The 17,222-nt window shown below is 54.2% G+C and overlaps 1 protein-coding gene across 3 annotated transcripts in view; it reads right to left on the reverse strand.

The window, feature by feature from the left end:
* Positions 1-17,222, reverse strand: part of LOC6503705 (microtubule-associated protein futsch) — a 44,340-nt gene that overhangs the window by 19,211 nt on the left and 7,907 nt on the right. For all 3 annotated transcript variants that reach the window (XM_044716821.1, XM_001963856.4, XM_044716822.1), the window contains exons 3-6: positions 5,748-5,846; positions 504-676; positions 225-447; positions 13-171 (exon numbers count right to left, since the gene is read on the reverse strand). In XM_044716821.1, coding sequence (XP_044572756.1) covers positions 13-171; positions 225-447; positions 504-676; positions 5,748-5,846 — 654 coding nt within the window. The remainder of the gene's footprint in view (positions 1-12; positions 172-224; positions 448-503; positions 677-5,747; positions 5,847-17,222) is intronic.

The following is a 17,222-nucleotide window of genomic DNA, read 5'->3' on the forward strand; positions in this document are numbered from 1 at the left end:
GCGAATACCCACCCAGCATGTTGAATCCGTTGATGCCGAACAGAGCCGCATCGCCCTGTCCGCCGGGAAAGACGTAGAGAGTGGGATGCGTGAACCGGATGTTGCCGACCACGTCCGAGGTCTCCAGCAGCTCCCTCAGCGACGTGGGCATCACCATTGGCGCCAGGTAGTCTGGATGATAAGCGGATTAGCTAGGAATCAGTTGTCCCTGGTCTACTCCTCACCTATGAACCCGTTGATGCTCTCGCTGCTCGTGTCCAGGACATCCACCGGGTTGATCCGGATACGGCACTGGCGGGCGAACGGCTTCTCCGGCAGCGTGTGCCAGAGACCCGCGTCCGCGCAGTGGATGTTCATGGTGATGGTGTCCGAGTAGGCCCGGATCACCCTTTGTACGTCGTGCTCCTGGAAGGCCTCCGAGAAATCGGCCACCGAGAAGGTTCCGTCCTAGGAAGGATACTCTCTATAGTGGGTGCTGGGCTGGCATGGAGGGGGACACTCACCTGCAGGATCCAGGAACCGTTGCCGCTGAAGGTGTAGCCAGCGTGGATGATGTGCCGGTGGCGGGTGAAGCTGCTCAAGAGGTTGCGCATGCACTGGATGAGGGTGTTGTACTGCGGATGGATGAGCACCTCCGTGACCAGGTTCTCGCTGGCATACTGTATGAGTCGTTCGCCTGCAAATCCGGATCAGAGTATAGCCAGTTAGTTTAGCCAGCTTTAAAGCCCGCATGCCGAGCCCAGTGCGCTGACGAGCGCAATTATCTGCCGCCCAGAGCTTAGGACCTAAAACCCCTTTTCTGTGTGGGGGGTGACCTCGTTCCCAGCCCCGCGTCCGGCCAGTCGGGTCACCCCGTCTGCGGCCACACAGCCCCCCGGGTGGGACACCCCGGACCCTCTCTCCCGGCCTGAGAGCTGCCCTGACTCGGACTCGAGCACGCACAGCGCATCAAGTGGACTTTGATTGTCAAGCTTTGGCTTTATTGTCTCCGACAGGGACTTCCGATAGCCCCGCACCCCATCAGGACCCCTCAGCACTCCCTGGCGGAAAGTCAGTTAGTTTGGCAACTGCCTTTCCTCCTAGTCCTCCCCTCATCCTTCTCCGCTCGACCTGCCACGCGGCTAGATGAACGAATTATTTAATGAATCTTTAATTTTAATGCTTTAATTAAGTCGTGTGGACGTCAGGTTGACGCGACCTTGCCGGCGACCTTGCTGCAGCCACGCCCACCGCTGCAAAGATGGGGACGATGAGGGCGATGATGCGGCGGCTTTTTCGGTTGCTCTCTGGCCCGAACGGAATGGTCTCGTGGCCGTGTACGTGCGTACGTTAATAATTCATCCATTTTCCGCACTAAATAGTCGTTGACAAAACCGACTGGGGAGGCGCCAGAGCCGTGGCCAGAGTCTTTGGGTCGCAGGTCACCGAAGAGCCACCTAGAGAACCGGCCACAAGAACTAGTTGGAAATCTTCCGCAATATGCACCATGAGTACAGCTACCACACCGCTGTATCCTTTGGCCGTATTCCCTGACTTGCAAGCTATATAATTGGGAAAGTGGAATAGTTTTCTCTCAGTGCAGCCAAATGTGCTCACGTACGCGTAAAAAATACAAGACAAGAGCATCGAGGGGGTGGCCTGGGCCGGACAGGGCCTTCCTATGGCTTCGTCCAGCTGGTGGCCTCCTGCCCGCCCTCCTACCGGCGAGTGTGTATCCCTGGTGCTTTTTATAAATGATAGTCTCTACGACCCACCCGACCCATCCGACCCACGTGTGCCCTCCTCCCCGGCCCGGCTTAAATATATATTTTGCACGGAACACGGAACACGGGACTCGGGACACGGAACACCCAGTGACATGTTTATGTGCAGCAGTGGGAGTGGGTCGGTGGGCCTGGGCGTGTAACTGAACTGGCTGCCAGTGCGTATACGCAATTTTGTGAATTTAGGTTGCCAACTGCCAGTTTCCAGCCACTGCTGCTGGCTGTCTCCTGCACAGGACATAATCGTAAGAATGTATAGTTTACAGCTAGGCTGGAGGGAAGCGGGAGGACCATGAGGAATGGCTTTCTCGGGGGCCTTGGGCCCTGCCATCTCGTTAGCCAAGCTCCACTGCAGGTTGTCGTAATTTCCACTGGAGTTGTCACCTTAGCGGCGAGACCCCAAAGCCAATCATGTTAGGGGCTGGGAAGGACTAGAATCTATCAAATGGGTCGAGGATCTAATAACAAAAGTTGCCGGAGACCACTTGAAGAGTCGCCCAAGTTACAAAAGCCCACACACAATAAAAAGTTAGTCCGACTCGAAAATAATGGCCGGTGGGGCGGCGCGGAAGCGGGCAATCCCGGCCAGGATGGAGGCCTAACCGCGGCTTGGCTAACAGCCTTCCACACCTCGTGCCAAGTGGCCAACATGGCGTCGGATTAACCGTTAATAACGCCAGACGGCTCCTGCAACTTTTTTGTTGGCAGCCGAGGGAAAATGAGGAAAAATTTGCATAACAGCCGGCGGAAACTTTCTGTGTTCTACGATTGAGTTTCCAGTTCTCGTGGATGCCCTTTCGAAAGCCATAATTCGTAGTTTTCAAAAACCTCTCTAATCAGCTGCCTGAATACCCTTAGTCCTTGGCAAGGCACCACCGCAAGGATCCTGTCCGTCATCCAGCTCACCGAGTCGGCAAATCATTAGAGAGTATTGAGGCCTCGGGTTGATGATTCCTCTTCTACTCTTCACTGCAGAGCAATTACAGTCACAACCGCCGCGGAGGTCCTTCAGCCCACTCGCCCCCCTTCTCCTTTCCGCTGATTATGCTGACCACCACAGCTGCGAAAAAGTTTCCTGTCAAACCGACGCGCACGTGTTGGAAAAGTTTCCTCCAATGACCCGTGGCGCCGCGTCCTCATTCATAATTATTTTCAGAAAAATTCGCGAGGGCCCCGAAAGGCGGACTTTAAGGGAGTCGCTGTCCTGCAACCACAATCCTTTCAGCGGGCGAGCCCTGGTAGCCACTGACTACCCAATTACCAGTTCTTCAGTCCTGTAAACAGGACTCTGTGGCCATCAATCCGGATGAATTATGGATAGCGCTGTCATGCATATTCGTGTCCAGCCCGGCTGATGCACTAATCCCCGGGAATTATGATGATGCTGATAGTTTAATTAGCGGCCTCATGCCACCAGGAGGCTGGGGGGCAGGGGGAATCGGAGGCGGAGGCGGAGCTGGCAGTTATCAATGGCCGGCGGGCAGCACCGCATCATTAATCAGCTACCCAGCACACCGGAATCTTCTCCGGTTACGTAAACGGTGCGGAGGTGGAGCGGCCGCCACTCACCACCTACTTGCCACACGGGGCTGTTGAACAAAGCCAATGACATGCACCGAACGTCAGGCGGCGTGTTCTCGCTTTTTGTGTCCTCGGTCCTGCCGGCTCGTAATTAAAAGGATGCGGCGCGGCGAGAATGACAGACGTCAGCTGATATTAATTGATGCCCTGTCGCCGTGATATCTGCCAGATAGGTATCTGGTATCTGGTATCTGCGAGATACAAGCATCCTAAAACTTTGTATGGCTGGGAGCTGGGGGCTGGGGCGTCTTTTTATACGTTGGGAGCACCCACCCCGGCATCCTGCGTCCTGCGTCCTGCGTCCTGCCGTAGTTTATTTGCTTATCGCCAGTGGACCAGATGCCTCCTTGGGCTCCTCCTCGTATGCAAATCATGTCCAGGAGTGTCAGTCCGCCTGTCTGCCTTCGCTATTTGCTATTTGCCTATCTTTTGTCTCCAGAGTCCTGCCGTCTCTGTCGTCCTCTCTATCGTCGGCTCTGTCTCTCTATCTTCCTCTGCCTCTGCCCCTGCCTCCGCCTGAATTATGCATGAGTGTGGCTCGCACACACCCACGCAGGCGGAGGCATTGTCAATATGGCCTTGTGGCCGCACCACCTCACCACCCCACCACCCACACAGCTGCTAGTACACCCACCCATCCACCCACCCATCCATCCGTCCATCCATCCGTATAGACATCGCAATATTTCGCATATATCACACACGCGTGGGCGGCGGGGCGGCTCCTACAGCTCTCTATCTTTCTATCAATTTTGCATGCGTTTTATCTCAAGAGTTTGTATGGCTTTTGAGGTTATCCCGCCCCTCCCCAGTTGAGTCCTCCGCCCACCACCACGCCCCTTCTGAACGCTTATGTGGGCTTCGGCTAAGGCCCGTTAAGAATGTGCCTAAATCCCTTCGATTATTGCGGAAAAGGGTCCTTGGACACTCCGCATAAAATGCAAGCTGAAAGTTATGGTGGCGCAGGACAGTGTCGTTTCTCGCCTCAAAGAGTGGCTAAGTTTGGCCAGCTTTTTGTTTAAGAATCAGCAACACCTGAGACCCTGCCGGCCAAGTAACCGACAAGCAGATCCTTGACGGCTTGTTGGCCAACTTGGTCGGAGAAACTGAAGTAAACTGCGTCAAACTCAATTTTAAGCTGGACAAGGACTGGTTCGGTGTCAGGACTTCCGAGTTGCCTGTTTCCCCGTCCTTAGAAACTTTGGCCGGACAGCAAAGGAGCGGCAGAAGGGAGCGCCAGGACGCGAGCCATGGAACATGAATTATGCGCTTGTTAACGAATGTTTGTAATTGCAGCAACTTTTAGCAGCTTGCTCCTTGGGTTCGACAAGTCCATCCATCTCCGTCGCCGCCCAGGACGCCCAGAAGGACGGCTTCGGAGCGGTGGACAGAGGCGTCTTTAGTTGGAGGCGGACCCCCCCAGGTCCGCCAAGGAGATCGCACGCGAACACAAAGCGACCGGCGAAGCGAGTGCATTCTGTGAATTCTCGATTGCGCCTCAAGTGTCCTTCGAAAGCCAGCACTTCCTGCCGCCGCCTCGCCCGGCAGGATCCACCAGCCCGGCTGGCATCATTATTGGGCTGCGGACCGCAGAGCCGGCGCTACTTGAGAATTTTGTTTGAGTAGTTTCGAGTTGGTGGAGGAGGCTGTTTGCGATTGCGAATGCAAATGGAAAATGGAACTTTTCCTTTGCCCAACAGATCCGGAAAATGGCTGAAAGGCGGGCTGAATGCATTGGGCGCAGGTGTTGCACTTAGCGAGTCCTCCAAGGACATGCGTCCCCGCATCAAAGGCGGAAAGCGAAAGCCGTTTAGTGCTTCTGGTTCTGCGAGGCAGCTCCGAAATGCGTCTACAGAAGTCCTGCCGTCCCATCTCCGCCAGAAGCCTAATCACCGCCCGAAGCGCAGTCAACGAAGTGAGCAGGAGCCCAGGCCCCCTGCTGCTGAAGCGTTTAAGCCTAATCCGCAAAGACAACAGCTCATTGTTGCTGCTGCCGATGATGATGCGGATGCTCCCGCCGCACAGCCCCAATAGCTACAGCTTTTCCCGCCCGATGCACTCCGGCTCTGGCTCTGGCTCTGGCTCTGGCATTATCCTCACAAAAGCCAGAACAACACAACAGGACGACAATGCCTGCGAGCGTTGGGCTTTCGGCTTCGTGCATCCAATTGTTGTTCATCCAAGTGCCCCGCCCCGGCTTACAGTCCCGGCCTGCAATCCCTTCCACAAAGACAATTGTCATAATAATTCGTTAGGATAACTTTTGTGATTTGCCACACGGCGCTTTTGTTGCCCCGCCCCTCGGTTCGATCATCGCCGGATGGTGAATTGGTCTGTGCTGGCTGACCCTTGCTCCTTGCCCCAGATACAGGGCATAAACCGTCTGAACCGGACTGGACTTACCATGACGCGCCTCCTCGCCCTCGGGCGCATGCTGTGTAATTGTGTTGAGCTCCTCCTCCAAGTCGACGTGGCAGTCGGAGACGTCCCAGGAGAGGAAACCTGCGAATAAAGGTACACGTTTAATTAGTTGGAGAATTAATAATTTATTCGGGATATTCATGGTTGACATCTAGCATCTTGGGGGATCGCCAGGCGAGCTCCCCCACGCCCCTCAAAATGGGGAATTTTAAACTGCATCAGCGCTCTGTTGGCCCTGGGAACTATTCATCATCCTGTCGACCGTAGCATGGCCATATAATTATGCACAGGGTCGGGGCAGAGCGGGTTCTATTTCAGCTTTTCAGCTCCCATAAATGGTCAGCCAACTGTGAGGGCATCGAGGTCGCATTACGCATACGCCGCGTTGGACGCACCCCGGCGCTCCTCGCCTTTTGATATTTGTTTTGGCCCGCTCCTCTGGCTGGTGTATTATGTCATTTAGTCAACAAATTAAGTCAGCAGTCCACTGGAGCTGCCCTTCCAGGTGGTAACTACCTGCTCCTATTCCTATTCCTATTCCTATTCCTATTCCCGGACCCTTGCCCTTTCCACTCCAACTTCTAATGACCACAAACGCAAGTATTTGCCAATGAAAAATAGGAAAAGGAGCTCTCCTGCAATGTAAAACACACAACCGCTAGTGCCAACCGTTTAAATTACAACAAATGAACAAGGAATGAACATTTTGCTGCATACTTTTGGGTGCTCCGAAGCAAGCCAGTAGGGAACGCTCCTCTAAGCACTCCCTGTCTGTCACTCTACCCCACAAATCGGGATATGAAGTGGAGTTGATTTCCTCCCAGTGTACGCCTGCTAGTCCTTTATGCGAATGCAGCGCGGCGTGAACATCCAGCAGGAGCCGGCGGTTCGGACAAGTGGCGCTCCTGGCCCCGACAGTGTGTGCAGGTGAATTAATCGAATTACTTTCGAGCCACTTTAAGGCCCCGGCTTTAAGCCCTACGTGACAGGTTGAAAGGAAGGCAGAGGACCTGCGCCCGGCCAGGAGCAGCCAAACTGAAGAAGCCAGGGAGCCCAGGCAGAGCTCTCTGGGATCTGACAGATTGTAAATTATCTCTAAGCCCTGAGTGTCTGAGTTGCGAAATTTAATGAACACGGGCCCCGCCCGTCGTCCTGTTTTGCCGCTAATAACTTATTCAAACGGCGCCTTAATGAGTCCTTAATTTTCATTTTTATGCCGTCACCGCTGAATGCAAATGAAGAGCCGGGAAGCGATGCAATATCGTTCAATGCCAGAAGGTTATCATCATCAGTTCCTCGGATGCGTGCCTTTGTTTGGGCCCCGAACCGTAGGCTTGTGTCCTTATACAGAGAACAATATTACCCCTCCGCGCCCCCCCCCCCCCCTCCAGAGGCGGAGGAAGCTCTGCCTTCTCCTTTCGCCGCTCACTGCGGCAATTTGCACAAATGGCTGCCAACGATGGCAGAAAGGCCTGCCCGAAAAAAACAACAGACTCGGGGCATAAAAATGTAAAATCTTAACACTTTTTTAGCTCTCGCGCACACACACACCGGCGGGTCGGCAGGACTTGGATTCAGCCAGGATCAGGACATTGTGTGGCCAAACAAAAAGGAGGCGAAAGGAGAAGAATAGAGCGGAGGCAACAATAAGGAGAGCGAGCGGAGGGGTCGCCAGTCGGCAGTCAAAAGCGCCTACAGCGATTGCACAAAAATAATGAGGAAGAGCCCAGGATATGCGACGCCAGAGCGTATATATATTTATACCATAAGGATACACCCAACTTGTGTCGGAGTGTGTGTGTGTGTGTGTGTGTGTGGGTGTGGAGGACCTCTCTCTGGCTTTCTTTTCCAGCTCTCTGGCAAAACGAATGAAGCCACTCAGACGTCGTTGCACGGATGGATGGACTGTCGGCTAAGGAGAGGTGAAGGCGTAAGGAGGGTCGCCTGAATACTGGCTACAGAAACCGAATCCAACTCACAGGACCTCCGCCCTCCACCCCCCGCCGGCGTTCATCTAATATTTATGCGTTGATATCTGTGAGTGAGACTTCAATTTGCTCAGTGCCGGGCCCAGACTCGGCGCTTTTTCGTGTGCCGCTTATTTATTTATATTTAATTTGAGCTCCACTGCCAAGTTGCCAGCTCCTTCAGAGCCCCCTCTCTCGGCAGTGGCAGTGGCAGTGGCCCCCTCTTAGCCAGTTCACCTCTTAACCAGCCCGAAACCGACAGCTAGTTGCGGACGGCATCTATTAGACCAGGCTTGGAATTCTTGGCTGGCCATAAACTTGCCTCGAAGTTGCCTATCCGAGGCAGGTTTCCGAGGCAGCTCTGGTCTTAGTCTCAGATTGCTTAATCGAACTGGGGAGCTCAGGTCCTTAAAGGACACAGGATAAGCGGCTCGTGCTCAATGAACAAATGAGATCCACAGACTTTTCTTTAAAATTTATGAAGCCAAGCCACCATTTCGAGGTTAATTTGCGGCCTTTGTTCGTGTGAGGATGTACACGGCCCAGTGCTCACTCGCCTCGTCCTGCGGCATCCTTTCAGCGCCCGGGGCTATCATGTAACCGATGTGATTCTCCTTTTCACAGGGCTTCTCCCGCCCGCCGCTCCTCTCTCCTGCCGCCTTGATCCTGCGCCGACAGGCAAGGTAATCGAATGCAGTCGACGTGTCAGACAGACACCTGTTTCCTGCTTCCTGTTTCCTCCCCTCCGATAGCGCCCCCCGGCCCGAGAGCCGTGATTCTGTTTCCGCTCGCCATGGATGATTACTGATAGGCAGAAGGCAGTGGCGGTGGCAGTGGCAGTGGCACAAGCACGGCCCCCATGTCCCCTCTCCGCTGCACTTGTTTGCACAAAATAGTTGCATAATTCCGCGCCCGGCCCGCCCACTGGCAGCCACTCTGCCGGCCGGGCTGGGGGCTGGGGGCTGGGGCAGGGTGGGCGTGTTGATTTGGATGTAGCTAAAAAGCCACTTGTCGTTGTTGGCTCGTTTCGTTCTCGGTCGCTTCGGCCTGGCAGACTGGCAGACTGGCTGACTGGCTGACTGGCTGACTGGCTGACTGACTGGGCTGAGCTGAGCAGGCCGCCCGGGCCGACTGGGTTGGCTGGGAAGCCCTTGAAGCCAGAAAAGCGCGTTGAAAAAGTTTGCACAGCCAAATGAATGCACTTCTTCTCGAGCATCCCCGGAAGAGAAAGCGCAACTGCGAGGAGGGCGGCTAAATGTTTGAAAATGCATAAATAAACACATTAAAAAGAAATTAAACACTTGCTCTTATTAATTGCGTATTGAGTCGAGTGGCTGGCGCGGAGCGGGGCAGGGGCATCTCGAGAGTCGGCGATGAATGGCGAGGAGGATGCTGCACAGGCTGAGGGACACCCCGACCCGGAGAGGGGCAAACAGGAGCCGCAGGAGTGCAGCAGGACAACGAAAATTAAAGCGCATCGAAAGTCAAGCCAGCGATCGGAGTCCTTTGTTGGGCCAACAACGGCAGCAATAACAACAAATTGGCCAAGAGGAGAGGCCGAAAGGATAGCCTGGGCCGGGGCAGGGGAAGGGGAAGGGGAAGGGCAAGGGGTGATGCAAACAATACTCTGCCCGATAGGATCTCTGCCTGATGAGCCAAGACACACAAGGACAATGGACACGGAACACAGGACACTGTGTTGACAGTGCTGTTGTGGCACGGCGAGTACGGCGATACATAATTTCGATATGAATTGCAATTAATTGGATGGCTGCTAGACAGTGTCCTTCGAGGCAGGACCTTCCTCTCACTCGTTCGCTTGAAACTCGGCCAAAATCCTGCCATCCCGACTAATCAATTAATCAATCGGCTCTGATTTTCGGCCGGCTTAGGTGGAGAATTGCGTCAGCCCCCGGCAGGACATGCGTCATTGTCCACTGCGCTCCCCGCTTTCGAATGCCCACTGAGTCATGTCCTTGCCCGCCCCGCGCCTCGTCCTTTCCGGCCCACATGACGTGTGCGCCATTTATTTTGAAGTGCCGGCCCCCCCGATGGCTAATCAATGTTTATAGTTCGGCCGCCAGGACGACAATGAGCGGCTGTGCTTGTGTCTCTGTCCGCAGGACTCAGCAGCCAGGACTCGAAATATTGAGATACTCGAAATATGAAATACAAATTCGCAGACGCCCCTCCGCCGCTGGCAGTGCGGCATCCTTGGAACTAACAAATTTTCCAAGGATGCCAAGGATATATAAATGTTGCAGCCGCTCTGAAGAGGGCCGGGGCCCTGACAGGGGAGGGCCAGGACAGGACTCTCGCATAATTTATGTCACTTTATCGATTCACACAATGTACGAGGGCCCAACAGGAATTTCACTACGAAAGGAGCCTCGCCAGGGCTCCTTTCACATTTTATAGTCCTGCATAAATTGCTCATAAATGTTTCCCTGCCACGTGCGGTTGCAGCCACCGGGGTGACCGGAGTGGCCGGGGAGGTGGCTGCTGCGGCGTGTGTGCGGCGTGCCTTTTTTCGGGTTGTAACCTGCCACCATTCGCCCGAAAATGAATCCGAAAATTCTATTATCTCCACGAGAGCGAGTCAGAGTTTTCCAGTCCGAGTCCACCCGCCCCAGGGTCGCAACCCTGTGCCTCTCCCGCCCCCCGCAGTGTCCTTTGGCGGGAGAGCACTCGTCCTGACAAAAGCAAAATCCCATTGCAATCCGATTTGCCAGGAAGCAGTGAGCAGTGAGAGATGCCCCCGTCTTCCGAATTATGTTTAACGTTAAACAAAGAAATTACTTGGCCAGGAGCCAGGCCATTTATGTTTGAAAACGCTGATTATTTCAGTTCTATGCTCCGGCTCCTCCTCCTAGACGCCACTGGCCGCCCCCTTTTCTCTCAGTGTGCCCCTCCGACGGGGCATAAATCAGAGCACTTGGCACACAGGAAAGCGAATGGTGAAATGGAATGAATCCCTGCACTTCATATCGTTCTATATCTCCTGCCACATGTCACTCCTCCGGCCCGGCCCGGCCCGGCCCGGCTCGCCCCAGCCCCCTCCTGGTGGCAGCCCCGCCTCGGTTTGTTTATATTTCTTCGATTTTACTGCCACAGCGAAACAGGGGCTGTGGCAGACACAAAGCCAGAAACATCAAAAATAAATACGAGGGAAATATTTGACCTGTTCCTGCTGGCTGTCACAACGAGTGAGTGCGAGTGGGGAGTGTGTGGGACGCGAGACGTGGGGCATGGGGCATGGGGCATGGTGCACTGCCAGTGGAGCGTTTCCCGCAGAAACTATAAATAAATTTGCATTTGGCGGCGGGCCGTGAAACCGAGTGCAAGTTCCTGCGTATGACAGCCCGAATTTCAAGTTGAAGATGAACCAAGAATAGCCCGTCCCTGGCAGATGCGCATCCCGGGGGCCCCCATGCCATTGCCTTCCCCGCAAGCCCTGCGGCGCAAGCAGCGCTATGGTTTAATTTAATTAGCATTCGCAGCTAGTGCTGTTTGTGGCAATCAGCTGCCGCAGGACCTCCAATTGCATAACTAGAGGGTCCTCCGCACGCATCCGCGCACTTATCCCTTAATCCGATCAAAAAGTTAATTACGGAGGCAATCGGCCGTCGGCGGATGCACTTCGCATTGATTACCGCGGATTGCGAGTCCAAATGCCCGCCCGATTACGGACAATCGCTTAATGCAGTAATGCCAGCGACGCCATTAATTACGGCTGATTTTAACGGCCCGATGGCGGCAGGACGTCAGGATGGACATCAGGAGTTGATTAACTATAACGACGCAGCCTGTCCAGTTGGGGCGTCTATTAACACATCTGGAGACACATGCAGCGCATGCAGGATGAGGCTCCTTGAGCCAAAGGCCGCCCTGGCACTTCCGGCGCACAATGACTGCAGTTGTGCCCCTCAGGTGTGTGGCACGCCGCAGATGCAGGCCCCCATGCACTCCGGTCTGCTCTTTTGGCCCGGCCATTATGGATTTCCAATTTCATGCCTGACTACTGCCCGGGGCGGGGGCGGGGGCTGGGGCGGGGAGGAGGGCCGATTGGGCCTGGCGAAAGGAGCAATATCTCTCGCCCAGCACAACGGGCGCAAGGTGGGGCAGGCACCCTCACCTGCTGCTTTGAGGTCTTATCTGCCACGCCCACACAGTGCCATGAATATGCCACACATGCCGCACAGTCATACACTGTGTTCTGGGTGTCCTGGGTGTCCTGGGCGGAGGGACAATGGGGCAAGAGCTTTCTACGAGGGCAATAAAAAGCATTCGAAATGTCTTTTGAGGCTGAGGCGATGCCAGATTGAATTGAAATGAATTTGTATTGAGTGAGCGCTGTGGTGGAGGGGGGGCCACAAGTGCCACAAGGGGGGAGGGCAGGGGCTGGCACGGCAAACGCTAATGCGGGCACGAAAGGTAAAAAGTCAGGGCCGGCCCGAGGGGCGGGCTGGGAAGAGCGAAGCGAGCCAGAAGGCGCCTCGAATGCAATTTGTCAACGATTTTTCGCAATTTTCCCAGGCAATGCGACAAATTGGATCCACACACACTCTCTCAGGCGGGGGCAGGGAGGCGGGGAAGGAGAGGGACCGAGTGGGAAGGAAGAACTCTGCTGCGGAGGACTCGAGACCTCCGCACGAGGAGCTGCGGAGGAGCTGTGGAGGGGCTCCTCCCATCATCGTTTCGTCATTCATCGGCAGAGACAGGAAATTGAAAATTTCATACATTCTGCCAGGACACCCCAGCTTCCCAGCTTCCCAGCATCCTTCAGCATCCTGGCGCATTCTCCCACCCCCAGGAGCCTGCCCCACCTGGCCGCAAAAACTTTAATTGCTGCTAAGCGAAAACGAAAATGCACTTTCCACCCAATCTCGGCGCTGGCACGCTCAATTAATGCGCCATCCGATCAGTAAGCCCGGCCATGTCCTCCGTCGGGACATAAATCACAAATAATTCTGAGGGGCGGCGCACTGGAAGATGTGCAGGAATATTAATGGAAAAGTCCGGTGGGGAGGGGATGGAGGGGGGGATGGATCGGCCCGAGCCCCTTTAAATTGAATGTCTTGAGCTTGATTTAGTGGCAGGACTTGTAGTTCCCGGTCCGGAGGGAGCTGCGAACAACGAGAACTCACTTCGGGCATATTTCAATTAATTTTTTCGGTGGGCGGCCTGGGCGGACTGGGCGGCCGAGAATAGTGTCCACATTAAAGGAAGAGTCCTGGCCGAGGATGGCCCTGAAAGCACATGCATACCGTAATGCCATGTGCGGGTGTCAGCAGCTGCACTTGGCAAGCGACCAACAAATCACTTGATAATAGCAAATAGCAACTGCCGGGCAGCGTCCTGGGAGCCGATGATGCCGGAAGGACGAGACGAGAATGATGCAAGAAGCTTTTTAATTTCGCAAATGCGCCACGCCGGCCCAGCCACCACCACCACCTCCGCCCGCTTCCATTTAGGGCTTCAGGCCGGGCCCGGGCAGCAGGCAGCAGCTGCCATAAAATTACGAAATATGTGCGCATAAAAAGGCGAGGAATCAAAATTGCAATTTCGTGCGGGCGGCGGCTTGTATCTGCCGTGTAATGTATCCGCCAGATACTTGTTATTATGCAAAGCGAATTTATGGCCTCTGATTGAATGCTGGAATCGATTTCGAAGGCAGTTCCTATTCCACCTTCTCCGGCTCTCAGGTGGCTCCTCCAGGAGAAAGTTCGCCGGCCGCAGATGGGAATTTATGAGAACAATGTCAGCTGGCAATTAATTACGCCTTCGTGTGGGTGGCCCAAGGACGCCCAGCGCCGACTTTCTTCAGCAGGAATTCTTAATTTGTTGCCGCCACAAGCCAGAGATAAGTGCAAACAACGCAGGGCAATCATGGATTAAATTGGATTATGAGGACTCCCTGTGCTGGCCCGGAGAGGAGTGCCGTGCCCGTGCTCCCTGCTCCCTGCTCCTTGCTCCTTGCTCCAAACTCCGGAGTCAGGCCCAGACAAACGAGTGCAAATCAATCAGAAACTCAAACAGAAAGTGCTCGGATGCCATTCCCGAATGAAATTAGCAAAAGTCTGCGGCTCGAGGTGGAAATCAAGCTGGAAATGGGACTAGGACTAGGACTGGGTACTGGGTACTGGGAATGGGTTCAGGGGACTCGGAATACACAAATAGTGGAACAAAGTTGGAATCACGTTCTGCTTCCGCTTGACCGACTTCTGTTGGACTTTGCCAGTTGAGAGTTGCTGCCGGAGTTCGGCGGTTAAATATTTGCATGCCAGTACAGTACAGTATAGTACAGTGGGGCCCCCCGATAAGGTCAGAGGGCACGGCGAGGACGGGCCCGGTGCAATATTCAAAATGGCGGCACATTAATTTGTGCCAAGCTCAGCAGGTTCTGCTTTTTCCGACGGAAAAAAGCGGGGAGACGGCAAAGGCGGCCAATTGCCAATTAATTTTCATGATTTTAACGTCGTGTTCCCGGGAACTCGCTCCAAGAGCGAAGAACGAGGCAGGCGTCTTCGAGTCCCGGCGATGTGCCAGAGTCGGCACTTTTGCGGCTGACTCGGCTCCAGACTGTGGACTTGCCACAACAGTTTCCACTTTGCACAGCCTGCCGGGTCGTAAAACCATTTTGCAGCTTTGCGGACGGCTCCGGCCCGGGCGTTAGTTAAAACTGAGGCCCTAGCTACGTGAGCGGCTGACTCCTCCTCGCACATCCTTTCCGGCCCTGGGCCAATTGCATTAGTCGAATTGTATTTCACTTTAAATGTAACGAGATAAGCAACTTTATGGCCTCCGGGCCTGGTCTGCAAACTTTCCAATACCTGGCGCACTCATACGTGTAAGGGGCTTTCATTCGAAATAAAAGTGTATTCTCCGGCATGTCCTGCCCGCTCCTCTCTGGCTCTCCAGATCCTTCGAGTCTATCGATTCATATCGATTCCCTCCATCATCTTCTGCCAAACTGCAATAGATTGCCCATCCTGTCGAGCCGAGGAAACTTGTTCAAGTTCTCAACAGAAGTGCACCGCCCCCACACGCCTCTCTAAGTAATCCACTGTCCGGGCCATGGGAACACTATTTTCTTTACGGCATTGCCTGGTTGTTGGGCGGTTGGGCGGTTGGGGAAATTCATGAAATTGCCGCTCGGAAATGGGCCTCACTTTCCCGTTTCTTGTGCCTTGTTTGGCGAAGAAACTTTGGCCGAAAAAGTGTTTTGGGATCAGCTGGCCGCATCACAGAACCAGCCGGAGCTCCGACCCCCGCATCCGAGTGACAGTTTCCAGCTCATGAATTCCGAATAGAACATTTCAATTTGCGGTCAAGTGGCCTGCGGCCTGGGCCCTGGCCATCAGCAGGCAGTTAGCAACTAATTAGCCCACGTCCCGGCCTAATCCTTTCACTGCAACTCTTCCGCATGTCGGCGGAGGGTCAGGGCCTTTGGATCGGGTCTGGATTGGGTTTCCCAGCTGGACGCGGCAGCTCATGTGTCGCTGCCCGCTCCACTCATTAGAATAATGGCGAATTAAATTGCAAATTTAATGACCCACGCCCCACACTTGGCACTGGCCGGAACGACCTGGCGAAAACTAATTAAAGTGAAACGAACGTAATGCGAGCCGGGCCGAAAAACAGGGAAGACGGGGTGCCAGGGGCGCCAGGGGTGCGGCCGGGCTGTGGCTGGCCACGGGTGCGTCGCATGATCTGTGCCCGTGAGGAATGGCCTCCGTCAGTGCACTTCAAAGCAATTAATTTGCAATAAAAGCATTTTTAATGCCCTCTTTGTGCGTGAGTGTGTCTGCCCCGGCAGTGTCTGTGGGCTGATTGATGATGCAAGTGTGTGGTGGCCCTCCCGGCCCTCCCGACCACCCACTGGACTAGCTTCTATGCCAAATTGATTATTGCGTATGCGCCGCATGGGTGGTCTCTGGGCTGTCCCAGTCGCCCTCAACCTTTTCTCGGCCGTTCCCGACGTAGATCTTTAAGCCCGATTCCAGTTTCAATTATTGTCTGCGGAATGATGCAATGCACGTACTCAAAATCATCGCCCAGCTGGAAAATCTGTTTCCGGCGGCTGTCGAATCGAGTGGTTTAGTGGCTCAGTGGCTCAGTGGCTCAGTGCCCGGTGGCTCTCGGTCTGCTGTCAGCAGTTTGAGAGGGTGGTGCTCCCACCGGCGCCCAACTGCAGCTGAAACTGAAACTGCTGTCAGTGCATTGTCAGCGCGACTTTGTTGCCATCCAGCTTTCCGGCGGCAGAAGCGAGGGCTTTCATGTCACGTAGCCTGCTCCTCTTTAGCCATCCTGTCATTCTCTGACCCGGCCAGTGTCCTGTGCCCCGTCCAGCTGTCATATCCCTCGCACATTGTCACGCAATCAGCTCAGCCCCCAGGACCTGGCGACTCACCCCTCGGGAATGTCCTGCACCTCGCTGTGCGTGAACTAAAAATACCAACGTCCAAAATCCAAACCGGCGCACATCACGCGCCTTCCTGCCTTCTTGTCTCTGTGTTGTCTGCCGCTTATTTGATCGATTTTCGGGCCTACCAACGGCACTCGAGCGACGCCCTTTGCCCAACAATAATGTTATGCCATTCCACCCGTCATACGCCCCGACCTTGGGCGCTGCTCTCTCTTTATTGATTTATTTTTAAGTTAATTAAAAGCGCGATCCAAAGCGGCGGCAAGCCGGATAAACGGGTGGCTGCAACGGGGCAGCGTAATTTTCAAAACGACGCCCGATTCTGGAATATTAAACAAGCCATTCTTCCATTATTGCTCTTTCGCGGCTGGCGCTCCAAAACATATGCCATTTTCCAGGAAAAATCCTGACAAAATCCTGGAAATCCTGGAGAATCTCTGCCGATTCTCATCCGATTCCCAAGCGGAATACCTTAAACGATTTCTGGATCGATTCCCCGCCAATCTGCATCAAAACCTGACAACGAAATATTTTTTCAATTTTTTCTCACTTTTCCTAGGGGTACCCCTGCGAAATCCTGGAAACCCCTATATGGCCTCTTTCAATGTCTATATCTCTGCCGATTTCCATCCGATTCCCAAGCGGAATACCTTAAACGATTTTTGGATCGATTCCCCGCCAATCTGCATCAAAACCTGACAACGAAATATTTTTTGTATTTTTTCTCAATTTTCCTAGGGGTACCCCTGCGAAATCCTGGAAACCCCTATATGGCCCCTTTGGATGTCTATATCTCTGCCGATTTCCCTCCAATCCTGCAGCGGAATGCCCCAACCGATTTGTTTCCAGAAAGACCTGCGGGCTGCCAGTTAAAACTTGTGGGCAGGGAAATAGATATCGTTCATTGGATTTGCATTCATTGCCTCCCGGGGCTACCTGGACTTCTCTGTTGAATGTTGCACTTTGAATTGGACCCCTGGGGCGGGATGGCTGCCTTTGCAGCTTGTTTGTTTTTTGCGGAACAGCGGGAGTCCGCTGGACAAACATTTGAGGATGTGCGAG

Source organism: Drosophila ananassae, chromosome XL (assembly GCF_017639315.1).
Source record: "Drosophila ananassae strain 14024-0371.13 chromosome XL, ASM1763931v2, whole genome shotgun sequence".
NCBI lineage: Eukaryota > Metazoa > Arthropoda > Insecta > Diptera > Drosophilidae > Drosophila > Drosophila ananassae.